The 10,000-nt window shown below is 48.0% G+C and overlaps 1 protein-coding gene across 1 annotated transcript; it reads right to left on the bottom strand.

Annotated features, from left to right (window-relative positions):
- Positions 1-1,191: 1,191 nt before the first annotated feature.
- Positions 1,192-9,694, bottom strand: LOC123043280 (disease resistance protein RGA2). Its single transcript, XM_044465689.1, has 5 exons — positions 9,336-9,694; positions 7,968-9,128; positions 2,292-3,945; positions 1,794-2,145; positions 1,192-1,579 (listed from the first exon to the last, which is right to left on the bottom strand). Exons 1-5 carry the CDS (start codon positions 9,591-9,593, stop codon positions 1,534-1,536), a joined length of 3,471 nt encoding a protein of 1,156 aa, XP_044321624.1. The 5' UTR covers positions 9,594-9,694; the 3' UTR covers positions 1,192-1,533.
- Positions 9,695-10,000: the final 306 nt, after the last annotated feature.

The following is a 10,000-nucleotide window of genomic DNA, read 5'->3' as shown; positions in this document are numbered from 1 at the left end:
ATTCAAAAACATTCATTAAAAATGTTAATCATGTATTTGAAATATGTTAAATGTGTGTAAAAATGTGTTTGATGTATACAAAAAATGCAAAAGGATAGGAAAAATTAGACATAAAAACATATATTTGAAAAATTAATCATGTATTTGAAAATTTTCAAATGTTTATAAAATAAAATGTTCTTGATGTGTAAGAAAAATGTAGAATATGTATTAACAAATTAGATACGTGTTAAAAAAGGAATATAGTAAAGAAATACAAGAGAAAATTGAATAAAACCGATTAACACCAGGAAAATTTAAAAATAATAGAACCGTGAAAAAAAGGAAGAAAACCAAAATAAAACGGATGCAAGACAGTGAAAAACCTATAAAGAAAAACACAGGAAAAAGATAACTCGCGGGGCAGCAACAGTACTGTATCGGCCCAGTAGCGCGCCTCCCGACGAGCTTAGTTGCATTTCGCTACGGGCGAGAAATAGATCCCGCGTGTGAAGGCATAGAAGAACCGGAAATTCTCTGCTGTGAACCCGTTTCTGAATCTCTCTTCTCCCTTGAATCTTGATACAACCGAGAGTAGATCGTGGCAATTGGGATTAGAGCCCTTCCGATGTTGGCTCCCAAGGTGCGCAAGATCAACGACATCATGGATCAGATCGCGGATTCGTTGCAGGGGATGCGCGGTGAGTTCGGCCGTTGCGGCGGCGGCGGCGATTTAGCAGCGGTGGACTCCCTGGTCGGCTCGTTGGATGAGCTCAAGCCAGCATTAGTCTAGTCCAACCTCGTTCGTGCTCTGAAAGTCCAAGGTGAGTGACTAGTCAAGCTCGTCGCCACACATGTTTGATAAGATGTGTAAGGTATGTGAATTCGCTACATCTTAGACTGATCTGATGAGTAATGACCTGATACTAATGAATGCGATGTTTTTCACTAGCACCTACCGAAAACCAGCTAAGATAGTCCGACTAATATGGCCCGTTCTGTACTAGTAGTGGCCAAGAATGTTACTGCATTTCTTTCATGACTACTTGTTCGAACTTAAATGGAACTAGAAATAAATATCTAGAAAAATTTGGGATCTGTGAGAGCATTACACAGCACACAAGTGCAAAAGGTACACATCGATGTTTTCAGAAAAGGCAACTTGAAGCTGAATGAAATCTTTTCAGAAAAATGTTTCTTAACTGGATCACATCAAATTTAATCGTCTTTGTCTGAATTGCATGAGGCAACAGATATGTAGCGTAAAAGTACAACACCGATGTCCGATCTCATGGATCGAAATGTACTTAATGGAAACAAAATAAATTAATTAAAGGTGTCTGAAATCATGCTTTTGCGGACAGAAGTGTCCGCAGATGAACATAAACTAAATTACACTGATGAGAAACTTGACCTTCCAGTACAAATTTTCCATCATACTACTAGAACACAGTGATCAGTTCGTCATCGATCCACTAAGGAAGTGCCGCCGGCCTTGCATTAAGGTGCTGTTCCAGCGGTAAATCCTCAGGAATCCATAACAGGGACACTCGTTTACATTTCTGGGGGATGCACGCCAGTCTTGCTCGTACCAAATTTTCTGCAGAATTAACATGACGGAAACTTTGATTAGCTAAAACTCCAGTTGAGGTGAACGATGGCAGCTGTGCTTCTACTTGTACAGAAGGAATTCTGAGCAGCAAACACCAGTAGGCACAACCAAAAAGCTACCAGCAGAACGGTGCATATAGAAAGAAAGAACAAACTAGTGTTATATAGACAATTTAAGTAGCCAAGATAGGCAGGGGACATACTCAAATTTTATTAGGATGTGAGCGAGCTTCTGTTTGTTCTCCTCTGATTCACACCACTCCTTCAATTCAGGACAGTCCCAAATATACAGAGCTTCGAGGCTAGTTAGCTTGGCTAACATGTCCTCCGGCAAAGATTGAACGCCATGGCACTCATCGATCGCAAGTTGCTGGAGGGAGGTGAGGTCACACAAGAACACTGGTAGTGATTCCATAGGCTCATGGCACTGATAGAAACATAGTGACTGGAGAGAGGACAGGGCGCTGATAATCTCCGGTGAGCTGGTTAGATTGTAGCAGTTGTTGATAGTCAAGCTGCAGAGACCAGGGAGGTGGTGAAGCAAACTCCAGTCACCTAGTTGCACATTGAGCAAGCAAAGTAGCACTATTAGGAATTGCTGATGCTGGAGCATTACAAAAGATAGAAGTAAAGGAGATAATTATCTTCTTAAGGATCAAAATATATTTACAGAAAAGAAGGTACATAATGAAACTCATTACCTAAAGCCAAGTTGCAGGTTTGGACCACCAGTTCAGTTACTGGAGCAGAAGGACCCTCCACACCATCTATTCCTCCTACCGATGAAGACATTAGTTGCTCACAGTCTGATATCAGCAACCTCTGAGCTCTGGGTGGTAGAGATCCACAGCTCAACAAGGGGCATTTCTGAATCGCCAGCTCATCAACAGCGGCAAACTCAAACTCTTTCAGGTTCTCCATATCATCTATGGTGAATTTGGAGAGTCGAGTGAATGCCTCTTTGTTGCCTCCACTCAGTTCACCGGCATCGATCCTTGTGATTCTGGCCATCCTTCTGAGAACAAGGCGCTGGAGGTTTGGAAACAGACCCAGCGGCGGCAGTACAATGCACCTCGAGAAGTCCTCCATGGTAACCTCTGTAAGATTACGGAGATGATATGATATGCTTGGTATCCGCCAGGCAGGGAGGCAGGTTTCGCCACCATAGCCACATATCTGGAGGCACTGTAGAGAATGTGGTGGCACTAGTTCTCCTAACAGAGCATTTTCCTCCACCTGCATTGATCCTTGAGCGGCACCAACTGTCCAGCAGAGCTTCAACCTTTCTACCTTTTGTTTCTCCACTAATCTTATCCTCCGTGCTTCGTCCAGAGACTTCAGCCTCTCAAGGCAGCTTATCTCCAGCTCTTTACAGTCCACAACCTCGAGTTGGGCAAGGCTGCTTGTGTTGCTGCATGCCACTTCATCAACACGGACTACAAGTTGGCAACTTTCCAGACCCCGGCATTTGCTCAGATCTATTATAATCTTGAGACACTTCGTTTCACCTACCTTCTTGATTCTGATGCAGCCTAAGAGATCCAGTGTGTGTAGCCTGCTGATGTTACCTAGACTTTCAGGCAGATCAAAAAGAAATGTGTTATGAGACAGGTCCAAATGCTCTAGCCTAGAAAGACCGCTGACACACTCTTGAAGGTATTTGAGACTGTCCTCTTGCGACTTGTGGCAGTAAAAGATAGGGTTCAGGCACATTGACAAGTTCAGATACCGGAGTTTGGTGAGCTTGCACAAACCATCTTTTAGCCCCTGGAGATGAGAATGGTGTTGAGCAACATAACAGCAAGGATTCGACAAGTTCAAATGCTCCAGATTGGTGAGGCGGCGAAGGCCTTCCCCTATCCCTTCAAAACAAGAACAGAACGATAAATCCAGGTATACCAGTTTGCGGAGCTTCTGGAGTGGTTCTGAAAGCTCTGCCAGTCCATGGCATCGAGATAGATTGACATGGGTCAAGTTTATGAGATCTCCAAATGATTCCGGAAGAGCTGCAAGCCTGGAGCAGCCTGATAAATCAATATGGAACAGACTTTTCAGATGCCCAAGGGACTCTGGCAGAGTTGTCAACCCAGTGAATTCTGATATCATAAGATACCCCAGGTGCCTCAGTTGACAGATGGAGTCCGGTAGCTTCTGCACGGAGCTGTCCTTTAGTTCCAGAACACGTATGCATTTTTTACGTGAAAATGAGTCACTGTTAAACTCCACTCTGCTACAATCAACACAGCGCGTTGCCCTTCGACTAATACTGTACCTTTTTAGGAGCACTGTCGCAAGGTCGTGCACCACATCGTGCATAGTGAACAAGATTGCACCCTTATCGTCTTTTCCACTAGCCTGCAACAAATTGAAGGCATATATACATGTAACTATTATTGTGCATCTTAGACATGTGGAACTTAGATATATTTTAACATTAACTAAAAAGGAGGATGTCAGGTTCGGTCGACTGATCGGAAGCCCCGATCGATCACCCAACTAGCCGTCAGATGTGGTTGTCAGATTTGGGTGCCCCAAAAAATCACCTTCTGCCGGTGCTTCCCCCATACTACACCATTTTTCCCGCACGCTCCTGCACCCACAATTCGAGCAAAAATCTAGGCATCGGGGTTACTCATCCGTGTCTTGCGGTCACCATGGTCACTATCACTGAACGCACCCATTGCAGCAGCGCGCTCCCCCGCATAAAGCAGCACCACGATGGCTCGCAGCACCACTGCCATCGCTGTCGTGTAGCCTGGACGCACCACTCGCAGCACTGTCACACAGCCTTGTAGCCCTACCATCAACGGTCATAGCTCGGCCGTCACTACTTGCAGCTCCCATCGTGTACAGTCGCATCACGGTCGTGGCCGCTTGCAACTCTGCGGTGGACAGTTGCCGCAACGGCGCTCACAATCACCGGTTGAAGCTCCACCAGTCGCCCCTCGTAGCACAGCCGTGTCGCTCACAGCAACAACAGTTGCACCTTGTAGCACGTTCAGGTCGCCACTCGTAGCGCAACCAGTCGACTGTATTGGCAGCTTCGATCACAAGTATCGTCGCCGCTGCCTCACAACCTCGCGGTCGCCGCGTCATAACATCGTCGTCACCATGTCACAACACCACCCTTCTCCACTCGCAGCATTTGCGGCTAGCATGCTGCAGCTGTCCTTGTTCGTTGGCAGCTCACTCCCAACACCGGGTGACCTACTACAACACACACGAGTGGGCGGCCGGTCCGTGTAACACCGACACTCCGACTCTGTGCGCCAGCGCCCTTCTCTTGTAGCAGCCGTGTGTGCAAGCTCGTCTCCGATAACAGTGGCTAGTCTGGGGTGGGTGATGGGAGGAGAAAAAACTAATGGTTCGGGAGGGAAAGATTTGGGCCTCTCTGATTCACAGGATTTATAAAACGCATGAATAGTAAAAACACAAAGAATGAAGTGGAATGTCATCTTATTCTTTTCTCCTTTTCCTTTTTGCGATAAAGTGGAATGCCATCTATAATACTACAGGAACAGTATGAGTGCTTGATTGTGTGCTAGAAAAATGTACGATTTTTCACATGAAGTGAATGCTTTTTTTTTCTCTATGAAAAGTACCCTAAGAAGAACTCCTATGGATTGTAATGCTACCGAAAAAGGGTTCCCCGCTTTGTATTACAAAGCAACCAACACCGATCGCATAGCAATCGCTGGGCGAGTAGCACAACAAGCCCAAAAGAAAAGAAAAAGAACAAAGAAGTAGAAACAAATGCCAACAATGGCAGCTCGATAAAGCACGGATGACCCGCCACTGCTGCGATCTTCGGAATCGACCCACCACAGACCAGGGCTCTGATCCGCCGCGAACCAAGAAGCACCTCCAAGAAGGAATGCGACGCCGACAACACTGCTGCCAGGACGTTTCCTAGGTTTTCCACTGGCACGCGGAAGGGAGTGGGGGATTGATACCTCCGACACCATCCAGGAAGGAATGGCGGCACCCGCAGGTGTCACTGCATCGGAGCCGGAAGAGCCGGCAAGGATTTCTTCTGCACTCCGAACCCTAGTGCCCAACAAGGCCGGAGCCAACCAGCCACCTCGCCGCCCACCAGCTTGCGCCACCGCGGTCTTGACGCCACCACGCTGCCTCACCGAGATCACCGCCACGAGGCCAAGAGGCCGGAGAGAGGCGCACCAAGCGACGGGAGCAGCAACGCCGGAGCCACGCGGGAGGGAACTACCTCCATCGCCGTCATGCGAGGGGCTCGTGCCTCCGGCACCGTCTGGACATGGCAGCAGGGCATACCAGGGCACCCCTTGCCCAGCCAGGCTAAAATCGGCCAGCAAAGCCCCGCCCGCCACGCCGCAGTAGGGCGGCACCAGCGCCGCTAGCATCCACCCGCCCGTCGCCGCTCCCCGTGTCCCGGAAGCCAAGCTGATGAACCTTCCCGCCGCTCCCCTGCCCAGACCCAGATGGGGCCCGAAGAGCCAAGATCTAGGCTGAGCGGGCGCTGCCAGATAGCAGATAGCCCGCGACCATGATAGCCCCCCCCCCCCAGCCGCTGCCTCGGAGCACCTTGTGGCACTGCACAGCCCCATGTTGGTGCAACCCGAGAGGGGAATGGCTAGCGGCTGCCGCCGCCAACACCACCCAGGCCGGGCCCGACGCCAGACTCCAGTGACGGCGACAGTGAGGGGGGAAAGGGGGAGGGCTCAAACAACACATAAAGGAAAATAAATTAATCGATGGCATGGCTCGGGAAATGATAATGTCAAAAGGAGCCCGAGCGACTTAGGGGGCATAGGGAGCTTGACCAACTCCGGCCAGTTCCAATGCATGATCGGACAGCCGATTAGGGCATCTCCAGTGCCAGCCCGTAAATTTCCTCCCGTATCCATCTGCAGATAGGGGGTATCAGTCTGTGGACACGGATGCGAGAGGCCACCATCCAACTCTATTCGCCTACATTTCAAACATCATCCGAGCTAACCGGCCGATATTCATCAAAGTTCGAATAGAAAATAGCACAAATCATCTATACATAGAATGCAAATTTAGTCTAGTACAACAAAGTCCCGAATTCGACTAGATTAACCAGATGTCCAACAAGTCTTTCTTCAACGGATCATATCGTGCCACACATACTCTCCCTTCAGCTTAATCCAATAGTGTGTGTATGTAAATGGCCGCCCCTCCATCCTGTGGTATACCACGGTAGCGCGTATGGGCTACACAATGCGTAGAGCAACATTGAGTGGATGAATGATTCAATAACAAGTTGAGCAAGAAGAAATAAAACTTAAGATCGCCCGCTCTGCCTCATGCAATGGCCACCTTGCCTCCAGCTGAGTAACCACATGAAAAAACTTGGTGACGATGGTCTGGATGGTGTCCCAGTGATACGTTAACAGCCACACATTGCGTTCTAGAATGATGTGGGTGTCGTAGGGTGTAATGTGCTTGCTGCGTGAAATGATTCATGCACTTGCTGCCAGAAGGTTCTCCCTCAGCTGCCTATGAAATCCGCGGATATGGCCAATCATGCATCACACAATAGCTTGTCCTTCATGGTCGACTACGCCGCCATCCTTTTTTATTGTAAAAAATGACATAGCTTTCGAAAATAAGCTCAATGGTATTTGACCGAACACCTGTCGAGCGTGGTGTCCGCCATAGTGGTCGTTGGCAGGGGGCGAGTGTACCTGGGTAAAAACGGCTCCAGTATGGATAGCGCCAGGCGAGCGGGCGCGTCGGTGCTGATTGTGGACGTCCGACAATACCTCTGTGGCGGGCGGAGACGCACAACCGCGGCGGCATAGGTGGCCAGTATGGATGCAAAGCAAGGAGAGAAGGGGCGGTAGGTGGGGCGGGGATGTCGGAGTCCAACGTTTTTCGTGTCCGGACTCACGCAAGTACCCCCCCCCCCAACCCCCGCCCCCAACCCCACTTTGTCTCCAATTTACGGGAGAAAGTACGCCCGGGCCATTCGGCGGACCAATACAAGCCTGCATTGGATGGCTTCCGCGGTCCGAGGATGCGGGCAGTTTGAGGGCCGCCGTTGGAGATTACTTTAGGATCCTCTTTTTTCAATTAAAAATTACTAAGAATCCTATATACGTCTTAGTCTCGTAGATGTATGTGGTTCTTTCATTTCACTATATCATGTCCCTCGTGCATACCTACTACCATGTCCACATAGTAGTAATCCATCCAGTAGGAACAATTATGATACTATTCACTCAAATTTTACTTCAGTTTTTTTTCCTGAGCCACCCCATCCAGTAGGAATAATTATCAATATTTGTCAAAATTTGTCGGATGGGGTGGCTCACTATATCATGTCTCTAAAATTCGACAAATTTTATACGGCAGAGTAGTAGAGAGTTACTCACGTGGTCCAACTCTGCAGTTTGAAGGAATGACATGTCCTGAAGCCTGGTAATATAGTCCTCAGCTATCTGCGTGGCAGACAATATTTCAGATGGCTCAATGAGGTGGAGAGCAATCCAGTGATGAACCAGGTCATCTTTGAATATAGTGTGTCTGGTTGGGAAGATATCACAATAATAAGCAAAGCATAGACACAAATTTGGTGGCATACTCCAGAAGCTTAGCTGGAAACTTGAAACGGCTAAGGGAACTACTAAATGAGAAGTCAAAATTGCAAGCCAAGTATTCCTTTCCATGGCTTCTTTCCATGTCATAGTATTTCGGGAAGAAGCTAGCAGGGGTGCATATGCTCGAGCTACTGATGGTATACCCTGGCACTTGCTTGCGATCTCCCGTCCAATCTTCTCCAACTCTTCTTCTCCCCCTTTGAATGGTGGGATAAAATCCTTGATTATTTTCCAACACATGTCATCACTCAACCGATTTGGCTTATATGGCTCAACAGTGCATATCTTCCTGGCAATGGCTTGGTTGCATGTGGTTACTATTACGTCCATCTTGTCTCCCAAGAAAGTTAACATGGATTTCAACAATTGTAACTGAATGGGATCCTCCTCCCACAAGCTATCCAAAACAAGGAGCACCTTCTTACCATTAAGTAGCTTGTGAAGGCGCTTCATTATACTTTCCATCCCCTGCACGTCTGAAGAAGAATGGTTGATCTCTTCTTGTCCCATTCCTAACACCTGACAAATAATGGAGTTGCCTATTGCATGAAAGTCAAACCTGGTAAACACATGAATCCATACTCGGAAGTCATAGCCTTGGACGGAGTGGGTATCATTAAAAACCATTTGTGCCAAGGTTGTCTTGCCGCTGCCTGCAAGCCCAAAGATGGGAAGAATGGTGATGTGCTCTTGCATGGTGTTGGGCTCAGTAGATAGCAGGGTGGCCATTATCCTCTGTTTATCTGATCCTCTTTCCAGAACCATTGCTTCCTCAAAAACTGGTCCGGTTTTTCGTTCCACATCAGCAATTCCGTGGAGCATGGGGTTTTCCGTGAAGTAGTATGATAACTCAGGCGACTGCTCATATGCCCACATCACTAGTTTTTTCGCCTCCTGCACCTGGATGGCCAATGCATTCTTCATCCTTCTCGTCATCTGCAAATATGCACAATTATCTATTGCTTAGAGAAAAACATCAAACTGCCTTGAAATCAAAATATTGGAAGTTTAAACAACACCTCAGCTAAAACATCGATCAATGAATCACTTTGGTGAAGACAGCAAGTACTAATGGATAGTAGTATTTGCTACGCCGGAATAAGTAAGGAAAAAAAAAAACGGCCAGTCGTTGCAGTGCAATACCGTTGCAGATCTCGCGTCCTGCAGCTCATCCACAGTGTCTATGGTCTTGTAGGCGGCGTTCAAGGCACCCCCCAGCCAAAGCGACAGCCAGCTATCCCGGAACGGCCGCATCACGGCTTTGTCCAGAAACGGCTGGATGTCCTCCAGCGCCTCCAACAAATCATGCAGGTCAGTGGTAAAGTTCAAACGCACCACGGCTTCATCTCCTATGGCGGATCTGAGCTTCGCGCATGCCCTCTCCACGATGGCTTGGGCCATGGCTCCTCCTTTGCTCCCACAGCTAGCGAGCTCTTTTTGCTTGTGTTGAGCGATGGGATGGGGATGTGGTGGCGATGGGGTGGCATGAGTAAATGGAGAGGTAGACAGGATGCGCAGGTTCGTGTATTCTTTAATGTCTTCAGCCAGCGGAGGTGTCGATCGGGAGCTGTGTACGGGCAGAGAAAGTAATTATATTTTTTGTGTCAGACAACAATTTGCTATACGTACTGTACATGCGATCATTTTGCTCCGCAGTTGGTGCATCTCAAGATGGCAACAAGGACGAAATCCAACAAGTTTTGCCTGCCCAAACTCATCCCCACGAGAAAATTGTTAACCCGTCCCGTCATCGTTACTGTGTGCAAAGCTAGATTTTTGCCCGTCCACTAAACCCGTTGGGTTTTCTA

Source organism: Triticum aestivum, chromosome 2B, assembly GCF_018294505.1.
Source record: "Triticum aestivum cultivar Chinese Spring chromosome 2B, IWGSC CS RefSeq v2.1, whole genome shotgun sequence".
NCBI lineage: Eukaryota > Viridiplantae > Streptophyta > Magnoliopsida > Poales > Poaceae > Triticum > Triticum aestivum.
Note: the sequence above shows the minus strand (reverse complement) of the source record. Positions and strands in the feature narration are given on the sequence as shown.

Excerpts from the sequence above, each read along its gene's own strand:
- LOC123043280 (XM_044465689.1), bottom strand. The coding sequence starts at position 9,593 with ATGGCCCAAGCCATCGTGGAGAGGGCATGCGCGAAGCTCAGATCCGCC. Across the intron at positions 9,129-9,335 it reads AGGACGCGAGATCTGCAACG|ATGACGAGAAGGATGAAGAA; the intron begins GTATTGCACTGC and ends GCATATTTGCAG. Across the intron at positions 1,580-1,793 it reads CACATCCTAATAAAATTTGA|AAAATTTGGTACGAGCAAGA; the intron begins GTATGTCCCCTG and ends TTAATTCTGCAG.